Source organism: Hyperolius riggenbachi, chromosome 4 (assembly GCF_040937935.1).
Source record: "Hyperolius riggenbachi isolate aHypRig1 chromosome 4, aHypRig1.pri, whole genome shotgun sequence".
NCBI classification, from domain to species: Eukaryota; Metazoa; Chordata; class Amphibia; order Anura; family Hyperoliidae; genus Hyperolius; species Hyperolius riggenbachi.
Window position 1 is genome coordinate 174,538,380 of NC_090649.1, and position 25,145 is coordinate 174,563,524.

The 25,145-nt window shown below is 44.1% G+C and overlaps 1 protein-coding gene across 2 annotated transcripts in view; it reads left to right on the forward strand.

Moving 5' to 3' along the window:
* Positions 1-25,145, forward strand: part of SEC62 (SEC62 homolog, preprotein translocation factor) — a 77,384-nt gene that overhangs the window by 23,268 nt on the left and 28,971 nt on the right. For both annotated transcript variants that reach the window (XM_068280985.1, XM_068280984.1), the window contains exons 2-4: positions 7,475-7,583; positions 13,293-13,398; positions 22,696-22,912. In XM_068280985.1, the coding sequence (XP_068137086.1) occupies positions 7,475-7,583; positions 13,293-13,398; positions 22,696-22,912 (432 nt within the window). The remainder of the gene's footprint in view (positions 1-7,474; positions 7,584-13,292; positions 13,399-22,695; positions 22,913-25,145) is intronic.

Below are 25,145 nucleotides of genomic sequence, written 5' to 3' on the forward strand. Positions count from 1 at the left end.
ATCCCCCCATATGGGCCAGTAAGTACACTATGACCAAACTGTGTTCATCCCGAAACGTGAGGCAAGAGACAACACAATGCGCACTCTGGGGGCGGTTCACTGGGCACGATCGAAGGCCTCACCTATGATGCTACTGTCTACTGATGCGGAGAAGGCCTTCGATCGTGTCCATTTGGAATTCCTGAGGGGTACCCTGGTACATATTGGGTTGTCACAAAATGCCCTGACGCGAATTATGGCTCTTTATAGATCTCCCTGTGCTAAGGTCAAAGTCAATGGGGAGCTCTCGGACCCCTTTAACATAGCTAATGGCACGCACCAAGGGTGCCCTCTATCCCCCTTTATATTTGCTCTGACAATTGAGCCACTATTGCGCACCAATCGGGCCAATCCTGACATTAGGGGGCTTCGGGTAAACACAATAGAGCACAAAGTAGCTGCATACGCGGACGACCTGCTTTTCTATATTACTTCTCCGCACACTTCCCTGCCTAATCTACTACGAGAGTTCTCTACATTTGGCTGTCTGTCCAATTTTAAAATCAATTATGACAAATGTGAGGCTCTTAACATCACCCTAGACCCGGCCACAAAATCTATGCTGGAATCCAACTTCCCATTGAAATGGTCGCCCCGAGCTTTGTCATATTTAGGCACCAAAATCCCTAGCAATTTAGCAGAGATCTTTCAATTAAACTATGCCCCTCTTCTAGCTAAGGTAAAGACAGACTTGCAAAAATAGGACCTCGCCAGGTTCTCCTGGTTTGGCAAGATAAATATTATCAAGATGAATCTCCTCCCTTGCTTTCTATATATTTTTCAGACCCTTCCGATCTTGGTGCCCTCATCCTTTTTTATTGAGACTCGCAAATGTTTTAATAAATTCATTTGGAAGGGTAAGCCCCCTAGGATCCGCTACGCGATCTCCGTTCAACCCAAGGCAGAAGGAGGTCTGGCTGTTCCTGATCTCCAACTATACCACGCTGCGGCAGTACTAATACGCATAATTGACTGGAACAGGCATGCACAACATAAGCAGTGGGTTAACATGGAGAAAGACATGACCACACCCTATCTGACACATTTACCATGGACTTACAATAAAAAGTCAGAAACTCGAAGCACTGACCATCCCCTAGTAGTAAGTTCACTACTAACGTTATGTAAGTTCCGTAAACGACCGGATATTAGACCCTGGCCTTCTCCACTGACCCCTCTGCTAGATAATCCCAGATTCCCTCCTGGGGTCCATGCCTCCGCATATAAGCATTGGCGGGGAACCAATACAGTGAGAGCTTATCACTTAATCCTACTAATATAATAAATGGGAAAGTTTGGATGTTTGTTACTCGATCACGCAAAAACGGCTGAACGGATTTGAATGAAATTTGGCACACACATAGTACATTACCTGGAATAAAGCATAGGATACGTTTTATTCCCATAACCAAAAAGAGACAAATACAAATTTCACTGGAAAATGTAAACTGCAGCCATACACTGTTACACTGGAGGTGTGTTTAGCTTCTAAGAGTAGAATGGTTAATTTGCATATATTCAGCAGTGATGCTCTGGGAGACATCTCAAGTTCACTCCAACCTGAATTATCGCAAATTCTTTCTGTTTTAAGAAAGCAAACGTTTGTTTTTCTTAACATCTTAGTAAGGGGGCTTTTAGGACCATTGTAGTCCCTTACACACTCCAATGAGTTCTGGGGCACCATGAGCTTGCTGGGTAGCATGTCCCTCTCGGTGTTACAAGCCCTACTACATAGAGCCAGATTAATCTATGCCATGCACTGATAAGGATCAAACAATCCAAAACAGTCTGTATGCGTGTTGGATTATTATGGCTCTGTACAATTTAACAAGCTGACACATCATTGCATTCCAGCGGTTCTGGAGGTGTGTTTAGCTTCTAAGGGTAACAATGGTTAATTAGCATATTTTCAGCAGTGATGCACTGGGAGACATCTCAAGCTCACTCCAACCTGAATTATCGCAAATTCTTTCTGTTTTAAGAAAAACTTTTTTGTTTTTCTTACACTGTTAATGGTAGGGTTCTCAAACTTTGCACAGTTGGTCGTTGGGTGACTAGGGTTATTATTCAGAAAAGTGGTTGGAGCCTATAAAAGCCAATCAAAATTCACCTAATGATTTTCAAGGGGAATATTTACATTTCTGGCATTCTTGCACTGTTAATGGCACAAGCCTCAAACCTGGTATAGTTGATCATTGGGTGACTGGGGTTCAATTTCAGAAAGGGGGTGGAGCCACAAATAGCCAATCAGATTTGTTTCATTCCAATGCAAATTATTGTTGCCAAACACCGCAAAGCTCACAAACTTGATAATTGAGTAATTGATTAATTGGCCTCGATTCATAAAGCATTCCCGCATGCGGGAATGCTGAAAACGGCACACTTTACCGACCACACAGCAGAATCTTTATTCATAAAGGCTTTTTCCGCATGAAAAGCCGACATTCGCGAGCAGAGTGATCAATCACCGCCTTGCGCGGTGATTATCATAGCAAAAGTAACAAATGTCAATTCATAAAGATTAGAGGTAGCGGTATGCGGACGGGTATTACCGCTACCTCTGATGTGGCGAGAAGCGTGCGGAATACATTGCAGTGAATGGGACAGACCTCCCAAGCAGCTGCAGAGAGAACACCGCACGGAGGGACTCCGCCTGCTTCCCCTGTTTCCGCATGTCTCCCGACAGCCTAACGCCTGCCTACAGCGGAATATCTCCGCACGCCTGTCACATCTAGCAAAATTTTTATGAATTACCACCCTGAAGGCGGAAATACCGACAGCGGTGTTTCCCCGCTCGACGTTACCTTCCCCACAGCACTTTTATGAATCGAGGCCATAGTGTGTTAGGGTTAGGAAAGTGGGCACAGCCAACACCAGCCAAATACATAAGTGGGCAACGCCGGGTCATAAGTGGGCGGAGACAAATACAAATTTTACTGGGAAAATGTAAACAGCAGCCATTCTTACACTGTTAATGGTAGGGTTCTCTAACTTTGCACAGTTGGTTACTGGGTGACTGGGCTTAATATTCAGAAAAGTGGGTGGAGCCTACAAAAAACAATCAAAAATTACCTATTGATTTTTCAGGGGGATATTTCATTGCTGCCATTCTTGCACTGTTAATGGCACAAGCCTCAAACCTGGTACAGTTGATCATTGCGTGACTGGGGTTTAAATTTATATAAGGGGGTGGAGCCCCAAACAGCCAATCTGATTTGTTTCATTTTAATGCAGTTTATTGATGCCAAAGACCGCAAAGCTCACAAACTTGGTCATTGAGTAATTGTGTGTTAGGGTTAGGAAAAGTGGGCGCAGCCAACACCAGCCAAATACATAATCGGGCAATGCTGGGTCATCAGTAGGCGGAGACAAATACAAATTTCACTGAGAAAATGTAAACTGCAGCAATTCTTACACTATTAATGGTAGGGTTCTCAAACTTTGCACAGTTGGTCACTGGGTGACTGAGATTAATATTCAGAAAAGTGGGTGGAGCCTACAAAAGCCAATCAAAATCCACCTATTAATCTTTAAGGGGAATATTTAATTGATGCCATTCTTGCACTGTAAATGGCACAAGCCTCTTGCACTGTTAATCATCTGTACCTGGTACAGTTGGCCATTGGGTGATTGGGGTTCAAATTCAGAAAAGGGATGGAGCCACAGCCAATCAGATTTATTTTATTTCAATGCAAATTATTGATGCCAAAGACCTCAAAGCTCACAAACTTGGTCATTAAGTAATTTTGTGTTTGGGTTAGAAAAAGTGGGCGGAGCTAGCACCAGCCAAATACATACCTGAGCAATGCCGAGTCTTCAGTGGGCGGAGACAAACACAAATTTCACTGGGAAAATGTAAACTGCAGCCATTCTTACACTATTAATTGTGGGGTTCTAAAACTTTGCACAGTTGGTCACTGGGTGACTGGGATTAATATTCAGAAAAGTGGGTGGAGCCTACAAAAACCAATCACAATTCACCTATTGATTTTCAAGGCAAATATTTAATTGCTGCCATTTTTGCACTGTTAATGGCACAAGCCTCAAACCTGGTACAGTTGATCATTGGGTGACTGGGGTTAAATATTTAGAAAAGGGGTGGGGCTACAAACAGCGAATCAGATGTGTTTCATTTCAATGAAAATTATTCATGCCAAAGACCACAAATCTCACAAACTTGGTCATTTGACTATTGACAATTGTGTGTTAGGGTTAGAAAAAGTGGCCAAAGCCAACAGCAGCCAAATACATACCCGGGAAACATCAGGACATCAGTGGGTGGAGAAAAATAAAAATTTAACTGCCAGAATGTAAACTGCAGCCATTCTTACACTGTCTGTCAATGGCAGGGTTCTTAAACTTTGCACAGTGGGTGACTGGGATTAATATTCAGAAAAGTAGGTGGAGCCTACAAAAGCTAATCAAAATTCACCTATTGATTTTCAAAGTAGTGGAGCCACAGCCAATTATTGATGCCAAAGACCGCAAAGCTCACAAACTAGGTTGTGTTAGGATTGTGTGTTAGGATTAGAAAAAGTGGACAGAGCTTACACTAGCCAATTACATACCCGGGCGACCAGCTAGTACAGAATAAGGAATGGCTAGGTATTAATGCGCTTAGAACCACTCTTCAACTACCTAAAGCAGACGACTGGTCTTTCTTACAATTTAAGCACTTTCTGCTCAGTCTGGGCAGTAGGGCCGACTTTGATCGAGCCCTCTCACCATTCGAGACCCTTTGCTCTAAGGAGGGTGTTGCCACACAGAGCATCTCCAAGGTCTACTCGATGCTGGCAGCAGATCCTGAAGCCACCAACACCATTCGTTCATGATGGGAGACCACGGTTGGTAAATCCTTCACGTATACCCAATGGCAGAAAATTGTAATATTAGCACACAAATCCTCCTTATCCGCAAGGATTCAAGAGTCGGGATATACATTTCTGGTACAATGGTACTACACACCAGCTAGGCTCTCTAAAATGTTTCCTGGTGTTGGTGATGAGTGTTGGAGATGTAGAACCCATAGTGGCACGTTCCTTCATATATTTTGGGAGTGCCCACAGCTCTCTGAATACTGGAACTCTGTTTGAGCGCTCATATCTAAGATCACAGGAGTAGCCTCTTCAGACGATCCGACATACTACCTTCTCCATAACACACCACGACGCCTTGGAAAATATAAAAAATCCTTGTCCAAACACCTTTTCAATGCTGCTAGGATATTGATCACACGCCATTGGAAAACAACGCAGTCCCCTTCTGTGAAGGAGTGGTTCCAAGAGATTAAGACTACTAAACAATTGGAGAACATCACCATGACAACACATAAACGGGATGAACAGTTTAGCAGGACGTGGGCTCTTTGGTCTGAATTTGAAGAGTCACATGAGTATAAGAGGCTGATGGGTTAATCTAAAGTGCATAGGGATGGTACCCCTGGTGTTTGGCGTCTGCTGGAGCGAATCAGGGGGGCTTTCACCTCCCCCCTCGTTCTGGGGGGGGGGGGATGCCTCCACTATAGTTTCACAATTAGTGGCTGCTGGGCCCTCTCATGTCAGTATAAGTAGCAACATCCTTTTTCCTGACCGAACCTTTCTTTCTTTCTGTTTTCTTTCCTTTCTTCTCCTTAACCTCCTTAGCGGTAACCCCGTGCTGGACACGGGGTAAGCCGCCGGAGGGTGCCGCTCAGGCCCTGCTGGGCCGATTTGCATAATTTTTTTTTTCAAACACGCAGCTAGCACTTTGCTAGCTGCGTGTTTGGTCCGATCGCCGCCGCAGATGCGCCGCTACCCGCCGCTAAACAGGGCCCCCCCCGCATACCTCTTGCGCAGCCTGGCCAATCGCCGCCAGGCTGCACTATGGGGTGGATCGGGACTCCGTGTGACGTCACGACGTCGATGTCGTCGCCATGGTGACGGGGGAAGCCCTCAAGGAAATCCCGTTCAGAACGGGATTTCCTTATGGGCAAGCGGCGCCGGCGGCGATCGGAGGTGACGGGGGGACGCCGCAGGGAGGGGGGGAAGCTACATGCTAAAAAAAAAAAAAAAAAAAAAGGTTAAAAAAAAACCCTGGCGGCCGCGCAGCAGCAGCAGCAATCATACCGCCAGGGGGGTTAATGTCTTTGTCTACTTGTTTGTCCAGTATCTACCTAATGGTGACCACTAATGATCCAATCTTTTTCATCCAATTTTACCAAATCTATGTAGTAGAAGGGTAAATTGTGTGAATGAACTGAATGGATAATTTAGGCAGTTACCTTATATTACATAGAAATGGTAAGATTAGATGAAACAGATTGGATCATTAGTGGCCACCTTTAGACCATAGATATCCTGGAGGATATTAGGCCACTAAGACGTACAGCCTGGCACTCGATATTGTCAAAATATCTACGGTAGGAGACTCGGGTGTATGATCCCTTTGGGCCCCGAGCCTCCTTACCCCACCATATCTATCGCCCCTCGGTGTCCTGAGGGGAAGGCTGGTGTACACGTGGGGGCAGACATGTGTACAATATGACAACACATGACTGTTATGGAGATATCCTCTAGGAGATTTGTATTGATAACCGCTGTATCCATATATCCTGTTGTGAACACTATACAATACTGGTGACACTGGTCGTCACTGGCTGCACAATTTTGTCTTTCTCCGTCTACAATGGGATATGGAAGGCCCTGTTAGACACTTGTCATTTTTCTGTTTTTGTTTGTTTTCTTTGTAATATTGAAAATCTCTAAAATAAAGAATCTTTAAAAAAAAATTGTACTCTAATGATGACCTAAAAATTATGTTGACTGCAACTTCTGTACATAATCAGTTTTCCGATCAATTTTGTACAAAAGTGATCGGTAGATCGATTGGAACAACTATCGGAAATCTGATCAGACCTGTAGGAAATGATCAATTGGACCTCTCAATCTAACGAGAAATTGCACGGTGTGTACCATGCACTACATGTGAGAGTGACCTCTGAGAAACTAGAGCTAGACACTGCAGTCTTCTGATAATATCTAATAATTCACTCTGTCTGCTACCTAGTCATATGCCTGCCCATATTAACTTTTTTTTTTATTTTTTTTTTTTAGGAATGACAGATCTGCCAATGATTTTAATAGGTTGTCTGGTGTATATGTGGATTTTTGCAATGGTAGCACTAACTGACTTCACAGCGTATTTGGACTTTACACATTCTATTACTCTTCCCCCTTCCCTATTTTCTCATATTAGCCCTTATGTCAGACAAAAGAGGGCTTACAAGTTAATGATTTCAAGCCCAATTTTCCGAACCATGTCTGTGTGCTCTGATTGTAGAACTCCCTTTTTTGAGAAAATGTTTTAGCTCAGTTCTTGATTGTATTTGGTATAAAAAGTAAATGTCTGAGCTGTAGTTTAAATAACAAATTCTTAACTTCACTTTTTTTTTTAACAGGAGGTTGGCGAGCCAACTAAAGATGAAAAAGCAATTGCAAAGTACCTACGCTTCAATTGCCCTTCAAAGTCCACCAACATGATGGGCCACAGAGTAGACTATTTCATTGGTAAGGTTTATTTGTCTTTATTTTATTGGTGCTTCCTAGACACAATAGGCAATTAGGGCCATTTCACACTGCCATTTTCAGCCAAACTGATCCGGTTTCTGCTTCACTGGATCCGTAAGACTTGGTTCACACTGGCAAACGGCCCCGTGAAAATGGGTCTAATCACTGGTCGATCAGATCCGTTTTCACTCCGTTCCACCGATCCGTGCACCTGAGCGGGTGGGTGAGGAAGGGTTAACTTACCAGGCTTATGTCTTACACTTTCAATTGCGTCCCAGGTCGCATTTGACTACCACTCTTTCTCCTTCAACCCAGAAGGAGGGGAAGCATGGTAGTCACATGATGCAACGTGGGACGCAATTAAAGGGGAAGAAGACTGAAGTCTGGGTAAGAAACCCTCCCTCTCTCACCCGCCCGGTCAGTGCACTTCGTCCCCCAGACCACACCCCCAGTGGATTTTGCCCTTAGAACGGTCCGTTTTTTTCACTAGTGTGGGCTGCTGAGTCTGGAAAATTGCTGCAAGGAGGAAACTTGCGGTCTGTTCAGCGGCTCGTGTGGAACAGATCAGTTTGAACAGAAGGATGTGAACGGATCCATATGTTAACATTGGATCCGTTTACATCCGTTCTGTTTGTACAGTATCGGTTCCATTCCGATCGGACCGTTTTTTAAGGCTAGTGTGAAACAGGCCTTATACCTGAGGCCTTGTTATGTAGCCGGCACCAAGCTAATTAGGAACTGACTCCAAAGGCAGGCGAACAGAGCGTCTGAATTAAGAAGCCTTGTTCAAGAACTATGAGGTATTTCCCAATAGAAACAGATGCTAGTCGTATAATATTTTCATCAATATCCCCACATCCCAAGAGAGATTAGAGTCTGGAAATTGTAGTATAGGCTAGAAAACATTACAACATATATATATATACATGCGCGCGTGCACGCGCAAAAAAAAAGTATTCCTACATATACACATTTTATTTACCCCTTTTCTGAAGCACAAGGGGAAGGCTAGGAGTGCCATTACCATTGATGTTTACATATTGTTGGATTGTAGGAAAGAGGGATGATATGAAAGAAGGCAATGGTAGGGAAGGGTATAGGGATGAAAAGGGATTGGAGGAAGGAGAAGGGGGTTCCTACTTACCAGATCTCAAATTACCATATCTACTCCAGAAGGCCCATCTATAAGTTCAATTAAATGGAACAGATAAAAGAAAAACATACTTATTATACACAATGTTCATCGGTGTTCTCCCCACCCCCCTAAAAAACTTTTCCAGCAGGGTGGCATGATAAATTAGCCGGGTGGAGGGAGGAAGTGAGCCAATGGCAGCCGGGTGGAGTACCCGGCTAAAAGCAACTGGGGAGAACACTGGTTCATGATCTGTACTTAAAATATAGTTCGAATACTGGTGATTTGTATTCCACTTCCTTATCTCCATGCACCTAAAGATAATTTGTGGTGCTGGATTAGTATGGGTCTAGTTATTATTGAGGGTACTTCTAGTTGAGTTTAAAACCCCTTCCCCCATATTCATTGTTTCAAAGGAAGAATAACTTGAGATTTCATTGATGCCTGGAAATTCTGTTGCCCTCAAATCATAAATCCATTTTGTCTCTTATTGTAGGAGACGTTTATCTGCTTCTCCCCAATATCATCTCATTTTAACAAATCGAAGTTACCGTATATACTCGCAAGCGAGCCGACCCGCATATAAGCCGACCCCCAACTTTTACCTGAAAAACCAGTAAAAAGATGATTGACCCTCATATAAGCCGAGGGTAGGAAATGCTGTCCGTGTGATCCCCCCCAGTGTGTCCCGGTATAGCTAGTATAGTGCCCCAGTATGGGTAGGTAGTGCCCCAGTATGGGTAGGTAGTGCCCTAGTATAGCTAGTATAGTGTCCAGTGTAGGTAGTATAGTGCCCAGTGTAGCTACTATAGTGCCCCAGTATGGCTAGTATAGTGCCCCAGTATGGCTAGTATAGTGCCCCAGTATGGCTAGTATAGTGCTCAGTATAGCTAGTATAGTGCCCCAGTATGGCTAGTATAGTGCTCAGTATAGCTAGTATAGTGCCCCAGTATGGCTAGTATAGTGCTCAGTATAGCTAGTATAGTGCCCCAGTATAGCTAGTATAGTGCCCCAGTATAGCTAGTATAGTGCCCCAGTATAGCTAGTATAGTGCTCAGTATAGCTAGTATAGTGCCCCAGTATAGCTAGTACAGTGTTCTCCCCAGAATTTCTTACCAGCCGGGTGGCATGAAAAAGTAGCCGGGTGGGGAAGTAAGGTCACGTTGGGTGGAGTTGGAGGGTGATGCTGGATGCCACTGCTAGGTAGGGAGGGGCAGGGTGGATCATGTTGGGTGCTACTTGGTAAGGACGAGTGCAGGTGGAACATGCTGGGTTCTTTTGAATGAGGAAGTGGGTAAGGAGTCACACTGGGAACTACTGATGGGGAGTTACACTGGATGATTTCACATGCACACAAGCATGATTTACACATGCTTGTTGCTGGTCTATGTGCTAAACAGCATGTACTACAGAGGGGGGCGAAGGACTGGGAAAGAAAAAACAAGGAGGAAAGTGTGTGAGAGACAAAGGGAAATGTGTGCGAGGCAGAGACAGACTAAAGGTAGAAGAAAAAAAGATGTATACCAGTGTGGAAAAGAAAGGGGGGGGGGGGGCAATAACAAAAAAAACCAATGTGTGGATCAGAGAGGAGAGGATTGCAGCACTACCATCTAAATATGAATGTAGAACGAGGATGCATAAGGATGCAGCACTCTCACAGCTCCTGTAACTTGCACAGCACACTGCAGGAGGTCTGCAGACAGGTTTACATCTCCGAGCAGAGCAGTTGGAGGAAGGACAGCAATATAGTAGCTGTAAAAATGTCTGTCTCTTCTCCTCCCAGCAAACAAAGTGCATCTGAAAAGGGGGCATGCCATAGAGGTGACGCTACACCGGGTATAGCAGCACAGGCAGCTAATAGCTATCAGTCACCACCTTACTAGGGATTAACAGATAACCATCTGCCCTGCAATGCTGTCTCCTCGGCATAAGCGAGCGCTGATCCACACTCCTTCCTGTGCTCTGACTTCTGACCTGCGAGGCTGGAGGTGAGGCTGGAACACATTTGGGAAGTTTGCTGCGATGTGAAGACTGGCTGGAGGAGGAGAGCCCAGTCCTCTGCACTAGTCATGCAGATCGGGATTCAATAGCTCCGGCTCCTTCCTTTGAAGTTCCCGCGGTGCCTGTGTAACTTCAGTTACCAGGCTCTCCCTGCCCCTCTACATCACGGATATGCAGGAGCTGAGGGGAGGGCGGAGATAGTGTAAGTGACAGCGTCTGGCTCCAATAACACAGCCGCTGCACACTGCATTGAATGTGGAGGAAGAAAATCTGATGCACGCTGTAACCACAGGTGGGCGGGAAGCTAATAAGCTCTGGGGAGAACACTGTCACTGTCGCTCATCCCAGCCTTGGTGATACACTTTTTTTTTTTTTTTTTTTTTTTTTTTTTTATGCCCATTGCGCCCCAATAGTGGTGCAGATGGGTGTCTGTAACTTTCCCCGCATGTTGACGGCTTACGCTGTCATTTTTCCTGCAGTTAGCAACAGTAACTAGGACGCCTCTCGCTTCCGTGATGTGCAGGGGGCGTTGTCTTTTTGCACCGCATCTCGTGCACTCAGGATGGTGATAGGTGCAAATCTCCATTTGAGTGTAAACGTCACTCGAGATCTGTAGTGGGTGGGTTTCACGCTGGGTGGATCTGGCCATCAACATGAGCCGGAGCTTGGTACGCTCTGGGCTCTTAGTTGTGATTGGTCCTTTGCTGCAGGTGACCACTTCCGGAAACGCCGCTTCCGCCTTTTGGAACGCAGTTGGCGTCCAGGAAGTGCTGGTGCGGCATGTTTGAAGGTGCGCTGGGTCTGGCGTCCTCCCGCTTCATCTTGAAATCATGTGAGTACACTATTTAAGGGGTGATTATGGGGGGGCTCTTTTGTCCTGAGGAAGCAGGGGCGTAGCAATAGGGGTTGCAGAGGTAGCGACCGCATCGGGGCCCTTGGGCCAGAGGGGCCCCATGGGGCCCTTCCTAAACCAAAGTATAAGCTGTTTATTGGTCCTGTGTTGGTAATGATCACTTCTATAGATGCTTTGAATGGTAGTAATCATTAACAAGCTGTTCCCCATTGCCTTCTGGCACCTCTGACACTGTAGATGACCTTGGCAGGTTTTGTTGCGCCGTATCAATTGCTACGTATAGAGTTCTTGGGGGGCCCCAATGTAAAACTCGCACCCGGGCCCCGAGATTCATAGCTACGCCACACTCTATAGTTGAGTGCGAAACAGCTGTTGACAACTTTGCATGTTTGTCCCTCTCTTTCCTGGCAGACCTATGCTGTTACCTTGCAAGTGATTTTAATCTGTTCCAATAAAGGCGGTTTTTAACTGGATGTGCCCAGCTGCTCTCATCTCTTCAAGTAGCAGAACACTGTAGTATAGTGCCCCAGTATGGCTAGTATAGTGCCCAGTATAGCTAGTATAGTGCCCCAGTATAGCTAGTATAGTGCCCAGTGTAGGTAGTATAGTGCCCCAGTATAGCTAGTATAGTGCCCCAGTATAGCTAGTATAGTGCCCCAGTATAGCTAGTATAGTGCCCCAGTATAGCTAGTATAGTGCCCCAGTATAGCTAGTATAGTGCCCCAGTATAGCTGGTATAGTGCCCCGTATAGCTAGTATAGTGCCCCGTATAGCTAGTATAGTGCCCAGTATAGCTAGTATAGTGCCCAGTATAAAGTATAGTGCCCAGTATAGCTAGTATAGTGCCCAGTATAGCTAGTATAGTTCCCAGTATAGCTAGTATAGTTCCCCAGTGTAGGTAGTATAGTGCCCCAGTATAGCTAGTATAGTGCCCCAGTATAGCTAGTATAGTGCCCCAGTATAGCTAGTATAGTGCCCCAGTATAGCTAGTATAGTGCCCCAGTATAGCTAGTATAGTGCCCAGTATAGCTAGTATAGTTCCCCAGTGTAGCTCCGGCTCCCTCGCTCATCACAGCAGCCGCCGTGGGGCGCGCTGCTGTGGATTACGAGCAGGACAGGGGAATAGAAGCGGTGCCGAGCTAAGGTAATAGCGGCGGCCGGGGGGCTTAATTTCTATTCCATGACTCGCAAGCAAGCCGACCCCCTCCCCCCAACTTTTGACCCACTTTTTGGGGGTCAAAAATTTGACTTGCTTGCAAGTATATACGGTAACTAATTTATCATAATATAAAACCAATTTAAAACAGCAGAACATCAGCGGTGTGTAAATCAAATACCAAAGGTAAAATTACCAAATCATGAACCAGATTTTAAGACAATCGATTCACAAAATGACAGCAAAGCTAGACAATAATATGTTAGTAAACCTCCTGCTTAATAATACAATTTAGCTTCTAAATAGCAGAATAATAAAGTAATTAATTGGTGAGTCCAACCAATAGCAAAGTGCAACGATAAATATTATATAAGTGAAATGTGCATAAATCGAAATTAATGGACATGACCAGAGATTAGTGCAATGTGCATTGCTGATGGTATCTCCTACAGGTCACTTACATTTTTAGTCTGGTGATGTATTTTGGACCTACTTTGCTCTTTTATTCAAAATTACGTCTGTTTTTTTTTCTTAGTTAAATTAAAATAATATATTGTTTTTTTCCAGCTTCTAAAGCAGTGGATTGTCTACTAGATTCCAAATGGGCCAAAGCAAAGAAAGGAGAGGAGGCCCTGTTCACAAACAGGGAGTCCGTGGTGGAGTTTTGTAACAGGTATGCCTGGCTGAATAATTACAGCGCAAAACAGAATATGACGGATCTAATGCTACGTACACACATGCGACAACGATCGTTCGTTGTGAACGACGAACGAACTTTTAATTGAAGAAAGAACGACTTAAGTAAAGTTAGTTTTTAAAAGTGTGTAACGATCTGATCGTTAGAACGAACGTTACATCACAGAAAGCAACTATTGCGCTTGCGCATAAAAATGAAAAGTTCCATGGAGAAATAGTGAAATGCGCATGTCAAGCCTAGTACGAACGACCGTTTCCAACGATGTACTACTTTTGCAAACGATCTTCGTTGTAAAAAATCCGCCAAGCTAGATCGTTCGTTTTTAACGATCTAGCTCGTCCGTCGTTAGACTTAATGATCGTTGGCTGCTTTTTTTTTAAACGATCGTCGCTTGAAATGATCGGGGAACGATCGTTTCAAACGACTATAGTCGCATGTGTGTACGCACCTTAAGGCTAGGTATCCAGGAGACACTGGAAGCTGCTGTTCACACACCACCGAAATCTACACTTGAGGAGGCTCTCACATCTATAATTTATAAGCAAGCACCAGATATATTATGCTGTGTACAGATATGTTTAGAAGGACCTTGGATTTACTGTCAGTAGATTTGTACTGATAATATAGTTTAATAAAGGTACCAGAAATCCATTGTCACAGTAGAGAGTGTTGCTATCAGCCCTCCTTTGTTTGAAGAATGTGACTTCTTGGATTGATGAGACTGGTATTCTATATACCAGGCGGCAGTTTACAAAATTGTGAGCAGATCTACTAAAGTTCTGCTTTTCAGAGGCGGTCTCAACACCCTTTGTTTTCACCATGACAGGTACACTGATTTAGCGATATAAACATTTAGCTATTTTGGGTTTTGTTCCATTCATAATACAAGAGCTGCAAATACTAATGTTGAATATACTGTACCTACCGTATTTGAGCAGCTTACTAGATCTAGTGACGGCTGTTAGGGCCCTTTTCCACTAGCAATTACAATCACAAATGCGATTGCAATTTTTCATTAATTTTGTTATGCATTTGTGATCTTTCATTTGCATTGCATTATCACTCTCGGGCCTCTTTCAAGACCATTGATGCCCGTTTTACATCTGGCCAGAGCGTTGTGGCTTGAACCACTTCAGCCTACAGCATTGAAAATCGTATGCATCTGAGCAACGTTCACCTCCCATTCATTCACCAATAACTTTATCGCTACTTATCACAATTAATTGATCTATATCTTGTTTTTCCCGCCACTAATTAGGCTTTCTTTGGGTGGTACATTTTGCTAAGAATTTTTTTCTAAATCCATTTTAACAGGAAGATTAAGAAAGAAATGGAAACAAATAATTATTTCTCAGTTTTTGGCCATTATAGTTTAAAATTAATACATGCTACCGTAATTAAAACTCATGTATTTTATTTGCCAATTTGTCCCGGTAATTTTTGGTGTGGGAGGGAAACAGATAATTTTAAACGTAAAATAATGTAATTCTTTATTAAAAAAAATTTGGGTGCAGTTTACTATTTGGCCGCAAAATGGCCACAGTTAAAGTCCTGGAAGGGTACGATCACGCTTCAAGGAACAATAAAGAGCACGGGAAACTTTTTTTGGGGCAGAAATACCACGGTCTCTGATTAGAGAGCGTCGTTTTTTCTGTGGGTAACTTAGATCGGTGAATGGGAATTATATTCCCATTCACTGATCGGGGAACTAACGGCAGGCAGCGGGAGCACGCGCCTCATGCAGCGGCAGCAGTACAGTCTATTTGGACGGATATATCCGTCCAGATAGACTTAAGTGGTGAAAAATAGACAGGGTCATATGCATAGCGCTGCCCCCCAGGAAGTACGCCACTGGGATTCCCGGCTTCCCCATCATATTTGCGTCATTACATGCATGCGCTCCACACCGCCGCTATCATTTACATTTTCTTTCATCGCCCATTGACTTCCATTCAGTCGCATGATAATGCGCTGTTGACTTTGTGGTGGGTTGACAGCAAATTGGAAGCTTCCGGCGCAACAGGGTTAGTGTACAGAGCCTCACAAAAAACGTGTAAAAGGGGCCTGAATGTAGTTTTTATAAAGGAATATATTTATCTAGAATACTATACATTATAGAAGTACAAATTCACTATTCATTCCAGCCCCTGCAGTGAAGCAAACCTGTCACAAACACAGGCTGTAGAAAGTGATCAAATAATGAAATACACAGCTTCTTTTCACTGAAAACTGCAGACCAAGTAATTACAGATACTTAGGTTGCTGAAGTCTAATGAAAACAAAAGGTAGTGTAGTAAGCTAACCTCATTGCTCGTTGATATCGCCCATCACAATAAGGACCAATAGTGACATGTTGGAGGTGTACAGGGTGGGTCAAAGTTAGACTTTTGCTATAAGTTAAAGTTTGCATGATACTTTAGCAAACCGTATCTCTGTAAATTTTGATCTATTTCCGATGCAATTTTCACTGCAAGTAAGGCCTTTTTCACACTATGCAATGCAGTTGGCTGAACATTTACATCCCAACACAACACACAAAACCTGCAGTTTACGTTGGTGTGCTGATCCCATTCACAGACTCTGCATTTTGGCAGAAATGCATGCAGCAGTGTGCTATGATAACATACTGCATAAGTGAGCACGTCAGACAGAGCGATCTATGCACTTATAATATCCTTGTGTACCTCACACTGTGATTGTTGCTGAAATGCGCACATCAATGCAAATGGTGTGAACAAAGCCGTGTAGATTCTATCATATATTTTAAATGCCCATTTTTGTGACTAGCCTGGTTTAAATGTCAGAATGTTCCCCTCAAATATCTAGCTAAAGCTGTTGGTATCCACTGGGTAATAACACAGAGTATAATCGTTATTGGTGAATTTACTGTCCGTTACATCAAAGGAAAACGTGTCACGTTCTGAAGCAGACTTCTATCTGGAGTTTGTTCTACGGTGGACACATCATGATGTAAATTAAGTACTGCATTCTTCTATTTTTAACTTCTCTACCCCCTGTTCCTTCAGATTGTAAGCTCGCAAGGGCAGGTCTCTCTCCCCTTTTAGTGTCTTGGAATGCATTATAGATTTCATTCATCTTGTTACTTTTTTCACTGTTATCAGCAATTCTGTATATGTAATAAATTATGCATATTGCACAATGCCCTGGGACAGTGATGGCTAACCTTGGCACTCCAGCTGTGGTGGAACTACAAGTCCCATAATGCATTGCAATACTCTGACAGCTTTAAGCATAACTCGGGGAGGCAGAGGCATGATGGGATTTGTAGTTTTGTCACAGCTGGAGTGCCAAGGTTAGCCATCACTGCCCTGGGAGAAGAGCCAGATGGACGCCAAGGGACCTCCCGGCCTACGGTGGGCTGCAGAAAGCCCCAGGTGAGTACCAATTTAGTTTTTATTTAACTGTAGGACAGCACTAGAAATCCACACTAAACTGCCACTATTAGGTAGGATTTGAGAAGTTTCTTACTATCATGCAGAACAGTTCTTCTGTTGGTTAGAAGTTTTAGAAGAAAAAACTGTTGGTAATGCTTTGATAAATCTGGCCCACAGAATGTAATTGCCAACCAAGATATTGCGCCTTATAGTTAAGCTGTAGTGGGAGTCAGCACAGCTTATTATGTAGTATAGTTTCAATGATAAGCTTCACATCCATAAAGGAAATGTTCCACTTGCTGATTCAATGTCAGATGTTAAGCACAGTTCTAGCCCTTTAAAATATTACCTGGTACAGTCTGTGTATCCATTTGTGCCCTATTCTAGGTGCTGTATTAATTGTTCAGTGCACACTAACTTCCAGCAGGGCAGCGACCGCTTACTACCTGCGATTGTCTGTTGGTTGTTGTCACAGTGCTTTCACTTCGCCGGTGTCATAGAGACCTGTGGCGGTGGCATGAGGACAGTCCAGCGTGGTTAGTCTTCCCAGCTGCCTGTCATGCGAATCGCGGGGATAGTGTGCAAATCCAGCTACCACGCTGTGATCAATGTGCTGTGTGTGGAGCCCCGCCTACCAAGGGCAGGTCTCTCTCTCTCTCTCTCTCTCTCTCTCTCTCTCTCTCTCTCTCTCTCTCCCTCCCCTTTTTGTGTCTTGGAATGCATTATAAATTTCATTCATCATGTTACTTTTACCACTGCCATCACCAATTCTGTATTTTGTATCGATTTTGTATTTTGGCACCAATTTTGTATATAGGTGTACACCATTGTCTGTATTATGTACCCCATGTTCGTTTCTTACTTTGTACAGCGCCATATATGTTGGCTATATATATATAGATATAGAGATATTGAGATATTGAGATATTGAGATATAGAGATATAGAGATATATAGATAGATATATAGATATATAGAAATAGATATATAGAGATACATAGAGATACATAGAGATACATAGAGATAGATAGAGATAGATAGAGATAGATAGAGATAGATAGAGATAGATAGAGATAGATAGATAAATAGATAGATAAATAGATAGATAGATATAGATATATAGTTCTGCACTGCCAGGTCCGCTGTCTGTAATACTTTGCTTCTGGCCCCGCTGTGCGCGGATTGGCCAGAAACAGTGAATATGTATGAGTGTTAATGAGCGGGGGGGTGGGGGGTGGGGGGGGGCGGATCCACTCCAGCGAGCGGCCGGGCACATCATACAGCATTACCAATCACTGGCTAGTGATGGAATGACGGCAGCGGTAGGCGGAGCTGTATGCTCTGTACAGCTCCGCCTACCACTGCCGTCATTCCATCGCTAGCCAGTGATTGGTAATGCTGTATGATGTGCCCGGCCGCTCGCTGGAGTGGATCCGGCCCCCGCTCATTAACACTCATACATATTCACTGCTTCTGGCCAATCCGCGCACAGCGGGGCCAGAAGCAAAGTATTACAGAGTGCGGACCGGATTGGCCAGAAGCAGTGAATATGTATCTATGAGCGTTAATGAGCGGGGGGCGGATCCACTCCAGCGAGCGGCCGGGCACATACAGCATTACCAATCACTGGCTAGCGATGGAATGACGGCAGTGGTAGGCGGAGCTGTACAGAGCATACAGCTCCGCCTACCGCTGCCGTCATTCCATCGCTAGCCAGTGATTGGTAATGCTGTATGGGCCCGGCCGCTCACTGGAGTGGATCCGCCCCCCCGCTCATTAACACTCATACATATTCACTGCTTCTGGCCAATCCGCGCACAGCGGGGCCAGAAGCAAATTCTAAACAGGACCGAAAAACCGAAGGTAGTGACGATCAGCAGATCGTCTTGCCACGTGTGTGTGTGTCGCAATCACGTGAAAACGGCTTGACCGATTTGAACGAAACTTGGTATACCGATCCCTTACTACCTGGGATGATAGGTTCTGGGGGTCTCACGTCCCCCCTGCTTACCTGGGCGGAGCTACAAACAGCAAATCAGATTCCACCCATTAAAGTGAATGGAAAAAATGGAAAAGGATGACATTCTCACAGTAATCGAGCCAGAGTCCCCCACACTTGGCACAGTTGGTCGCTTGGTGGCCGAGGTTACAAATCCAGGAAAAGTGGGCGGAGCATAAAACAGCCAATGAAATTTCAGACATTCATTTTAAATGGAAAAATGCAAACTGCAGCCATTCTTACACTGTTAATCGCAGGGTTTTCAAACTTGGCACACTTGATCACTGGGAGAATCAGATTAATATTCAGGAAAGTGGGTGGAGCCTACAACAGCCAATCAAGTCACCTATTGATTTTCCAGGGGAATATTAAAACTGCTGCCATTCTTACACTGTTAATGGCAGAGGCTTCAAACTTGCTACAGTCGGTCATTGGGTGACTGGGGTCCAAATTCACTAAAGGGGCAGGGCCACAAACAGCCAATCAGACTTTCTTGGTGAATAAACTGCTTCCATTCACACATTTTTGATGCCAGGAACCTGAAAGCTCACAAACTTGGTCTTTGAGTGACTGTGTGTCAAGGTTACAAAAAGTGGGCGGAGACAAAAATAATAGGAAAATATAAACTGCAGCCATTCTTACACTGTTACTGGCAGGGTTCTCAAACTTTGCATAGTTGGTCACTGGGTGAATGGGATGAATATTGAAGAGAGTGAGTGGAGCCTACAACAGCCAATTAAAATTCACCTGTTGATTTTCAAAGGGAATATTTACATTGCTGCCATTCTTATCCTGCAATTTCCCGCTCGATCCGCAGGATCGATTAGATCGATTAGATTATTTCCAACATGTTCGATCGGGTTTTGATGGATACAGCCGTCGATTTTTCATATTAAGTATCCATCGAAACCCGATCATCATGTTGGAAATAATCGAATCGATCCAATCGATCCCACGGATCGAGCGGGAAATCGCAACGTGTGTACCCAGCATTGCACAGTTAATAGCAAATGCTTCAAACCTGGTACTGTTAGTCACTGGGTGACTGGGGTTCAAATTCGGAAAGGGGGCGGAGCCACAAACAGCCAATCTGATTTTTATTTTTTTTATTTCAATGGGAATATACAAATTATTGATACCAAAAGCCCAAAGCTCATAAACTTGGTAATTGAGTGACTGTATGTCAAGGTTAGAAAAAGTGGGCGGAACCAACAACTACATTTTTCCCAGGGGAGAATATAAATTGCAGCCATTCTTACACTGTTAATGGCTGGGTTCCCAAACTTGGCATAGTGGGCCACTGGGTGACTGGGATTCATATTCAGAAATGTGGGTGGAGCCACCAACAGCCAATCAAATTTCACTTATTGATTTTCAAGGAGAATATTTACATTGCTACCATTCTTACACTGTTAATGGCAGAGGCCTCTTGCCTGATAGGTGACTGGGGTCCAAATTCACTAAAGGGGGTGGAGCCACAAACAGCCAATCCAATTTGTTAGATTGATTTCAGCCATTCTGTTATTGGCCGGGTTCTCAAACGTGACAATGGATGACTGGGATTAATATTCAGGAAAGTGGGTGAAAACTACAACAGCCAATCAAAATTCACCTATTGATTTTCAAGGGAAATATTGAAACTGCTGCCACTCTTACACTAATAATGGCAGAAGCCTCAAACAGGCTAAAGTCGGTCATGAAGTGGCTGGGGTTCAAATCTACTAAAGGGGTGAAGCCACAAACAGCCAATCAGATTACTTTATTGGATAAACTGCTTCCATTCACACAATTTTGATGGCAGAAACCCGAAAGCTTAAAACTTGGTCACTGGGTGACTGGGATTAATATTCAGAAAAGTGGGTGGAGCCTAAAAAGAAAATCAAAATTCACCTGTTGATTTTCAAGGGGAATATTTAAATTGCTGCCATTCTTGCACTGTTAATGGCACAAGCCTCAAACCTGCTACAGTTGGTCATTGGGTCACTGGGGTTCAAATTCAGAAAAGGGGTGGAGCTCCAATCCGATTTTGTTTCATCTTACTGGTAAATTACAAATTGATGCCAAGGACACCAGAGCTCACAAACTTGGTAATTGAGTGACTGTGTGTCAAGGTTACAAAAAGTGGACGGAGCCAAAAACAAATTTCACTAGGAAAAACGGCAGCTATTCTTACACTGTTACTGGCTGGGTTCTCAAACTTTGCTCAGATGGTCACTGGGTGACTGAGATTAATATTATGGGAAGTGGGTGGAGCCTATAATAGCCAATCAAAATTCACCTGCTACAGTTGGTCATTGGGTGACTGGGGTTCAAATGCCGGAGAGGGGCAGAGCCACAAACAGCCAATCTGATTTGTGTAATTTCTATGAGAATATACAAATTATTGATGACAAAGACCCTAAAGCTCACAAACTTGATCATTGAGTATTTGTGTGTTAGGGTTAGAAAAAGTGGCCGGAGCTAACACCAGCCAAATACATACCCGGGCAATGCAGATTCATCAGCTATTATTCATAAAAGTGGACAAAAGCCAATCAAAATTCACCTATTGATTTTCAAGGGGAATATTTCATTACTGCCATTCTTGCACTGTTAATGGCACAAGCCCCAAACTGGGTACAGTTATTTATTGGGTGACTGGGGTTTAAATTCAGAAAAGGGGTGGAGACACAAACAGCCCATCAGATTTGTTTCATTTCAATGCAAATTATTGATGCCAAAGACTGCAAAGATCACAAATTTGGTCATTGAGTAATTAAGTAATTGTCTGTTACTGTTAGAAAAAGTGGGCATAGCCAACACCAGCCAAATACATACCCAGGCAATGCTATGTCATCAGTGGGCGGAGACAAATACAAATTTCACTGGGAAAATGTAAACTGCAGCCATTCTTACACTGTTAAAGAGAACCCGAGGTGGCCTTGTATTACGTAAGTGGGGCACAGAGGCTGGTTGGGCACACTAACACCAGCCTCTGTTGCCCCATCGTGTGTGTCAAAGACCCCCCTGCTCGCCGCTAAACTCCCCGCAGTGCTGGCGACACGCAGCGCGTCGCCAGCACAATGTTTACTCTATCGCTGTCTGTCAGTGCCGCTCCCACGCCTCCTCCGCATCGCCGCTACCCGCCCTCGTCCCTTCCCTCCAATCAGCGGGAGGGAAGGGACGAGGGCGGGTAGCGGCGATGCAGAGGAGGCGGCGGAGCGGCGCTGACAGACAGCGCTAGAGTAAACATTGTGCTGGCGACACGCTGTGTGTCGCCAGCTCTGCGGGGGTATAGCGGCGAGCAGGGGGGTCTTTGACACACACGATGGGGCAACAGAGGCTGGTGTTAGTGTGCCCAACCAGCCTCTGTGCCCCACTTACGTAATACAAGGCCACCTCGGGTTCTCTTTAACGGCCGGGTTCTCAAATTTTGCAGTTAGTTACTGGGTGACTGGGATTAATATTAATATTCAGAAAAGTGGGTGGAACCTACAAAAGCTAATCCAAATTCATTTATTGCTTTTCAAGGGGAATATTCAATTGCTATCATTCTTGCACTGTTAAGGACACAAGCTTAAAACCTGGTACAGTTGGTCATTGAGTGACTGGGGTTCAAATTCAGTAAAGAGGGTGGAGCCACAGCCAATCAGATTTGTTTCATTTCAATGCAAATTATTGATGCCAAACAATGCAAAGCTCACAAACTAGGTCATTGAGTCATTGTGTGTTAGGAAAAGTGGGCAGAGTCTACACCAGCCAAATACATACCCGGGCAATCAGCTAGTCAATTAATTGCAGGCCTCTACACTTTTCATGAAATATTCTGAAAACTGAAATATAGCCTATTTAAATATTTACTGGTAAGGTCTGCTTACCTTTTACTTTCCTATTTCTTAAGGCTTCTTAAGAAACAGTTCTTTCATCGTGCACTAAAGGTGATGAAAATGAAACCAGATAAAGATCCAAAGAAAGAAAAGGAAAAGGAGAAGGAGAAAGGAAAGACTGATAGTGGGAAGGAGGAAGAGAAGAAGGGGAAGAAAGATCCTACTAAAGAGGAGAAATTGAAGAAGGAGAAGGAAAAGAAAAAGGATGGAGAGAAAGAGGAAAGTAAAAAAGTAAGTACTGTAGTTGTGAATCACTGGTGCAAGTATTTGTTCTTAGAGGAAAGACTATCAAATTTGGCATACCCATTAGTACGCCGCTGGTCAATTGGGCTCAGGGTCCATTGCAGGGTGTGCATGTAATTCAGGGTCCAGCTAGTGCCGGCAACCAAATTACAGCTTATGGTTAGGCATCAAAGGGGAAGTGGTTAGCTTTAGGCATTGGAGAGGAAGTGGTTAGCTTTAGGCATCGGAGGGGACGTGGTTAGATTTAGGCATTGACAGTAAAGTGGCTAGCTTTAGACGTTGGAGAGGAAGTGGCTAGCTTTAGACGTTGGAAGAGGAAGTGGCTAGCTTTAGGCGTTGGAGAGGAAGTGGTTAGCTTTAGGCGTTGGAGGGGAAGTGGTTAGCTTAGGGCATTGGAAGGAAGTGGTTAGCTTTAGGCATTGAAGGGGAAATGGCTAACTTTAGGCATTGAAGAGGAAATGGCTAGCTTTAGGCATTGGAGAAGTGGTTAGTATTAGGCGTTGGAGTGGAAATGGTTAGCTTTAGGCATCGGAGTGGAAATGGTTAGCTTTATGCACTGGAAGGGAAGTGGTTAGCTTTATGCACTGGAGGGGAAGTGGTTAGCTTTAGGCATTGGAGGGGAAGTGGTTAGCTTTAGGCATTGGAGGGGAAGTGGTTAGCTTTAGGCATTGGAGGGGAAGTGGTTAGCTTTAGGCATTGGAGGGGAAGTGGTTAGCTTTAGCATTGGAGGAGAGGTTGTAAGGTTTAGGCATGGGAGGGGGAAGTTGTTAGGTTTAAGCAGTGGTGTAGCTAAAGAGCGATGGGCCCCAGTGCGAGTTTTTTACATAGGGCCAACTCAAGCACTCCATACAGAACTGATTTTGAGCACCAAAGGCTGCCAAGGACTGCTATGGTGTCAGAGACATGTAATCAGGGGCGAACAGTTTACTGATTAACACTATTCAAAGCACATATCTCTATATATAATTGCTAACAAAACACCAATGAAGAGCTAATACAGTGGCTGAAGGAGGCCCCTCTGGTCCAGGGCCCCATGTGCGGTAACGGAGAGCCAATAGGTTTAGACATGGGAGGGGAAGTGGTTAGGTTTAGGCATCGGAGGGGGAAGTTGTTAAGCTTAGGAAGCCAGGCTTCGTGCAAGCAGGGGTACTGATGTCTGCTGGCAGAATACGGAGGGCATGTGAGTAAATGGCCTTGAGGGCCTTTCATACTGTTCTATGAGGAGCTGGTGTGAGGGAATCCGTTATTTATGACGTGCTTTCAGTGTTAGTCAAATTCTGGGCGCCTCTTTCACTAGTTTCAGCCAAGGTTGCACCCATCCATTTGTTGCCATCTCTAATCATGTGATGATATTGGTCTTCAGTGAACCTACTATTGCTCTTCTTTGGAGACAGATCACATTTAAAGCCAGAGTCTTGTATGGAAAGTCATGTTCTTTATTTTGTTTTGAAACCAATAATTAAAATCTCTGCTGAAGCAGGTCAAGTATTTCAGGGTATATGAAAGGAAAAGATCATCCTGTCCAGAGACATACCTTCTATACTCAAATCAGAGATTTTAAAGATAAATTAGGAATACTGCATACCACAGAAAAGAAACCGGATGGACCGAGTTATCTTTACATGTAATGAACTTACTAAGTACATTAATATTTCAATATTTTTATTGAATGAGATCCAATTGTGGACCTGCAGTGAACAGAATCCCTCATTCAGCATAAGTAACACTAAGTACATTTCTGATACAGGTTTAGGTTAAACTGGTGCTGCAGCAGCCACCTTCTGGAGATGATTGTAGTCATTTAACAGTGAGTGTTTTGAGAGGTGTGGTAGTTTCATATTGCACTGAGCAGCAGCAGTTGTCAGTGACTCCAGAGACCAGTGCGAAGCCTCTGTCAGCTGCAGTGCTTCTCATCATGTTATATAACAGTATCGCTATGCGAGTGCACTGCCTTTACCCTGTGGTTTCATAGGAAATTCTGACGTCACCAAGACTTCCTATAAGCCTCATCTTTGAGAACGAATTGTCTGCAATAGTGATGTGGTGTTTGCTGAAAACAGCTAGCAGTTAATCAGTTATGTGTCTTGTTTCTGTATAGGAGTATAGGGCTGTATCTTTCATAAACTTTTCCAGTTCACCTTGTAATGTGGCGGTATCCTCTAGGCACAGTCTCTCTTCCTTGGATAGAACCTTGAGATATTTAACCTCTTTGATGAGTTAG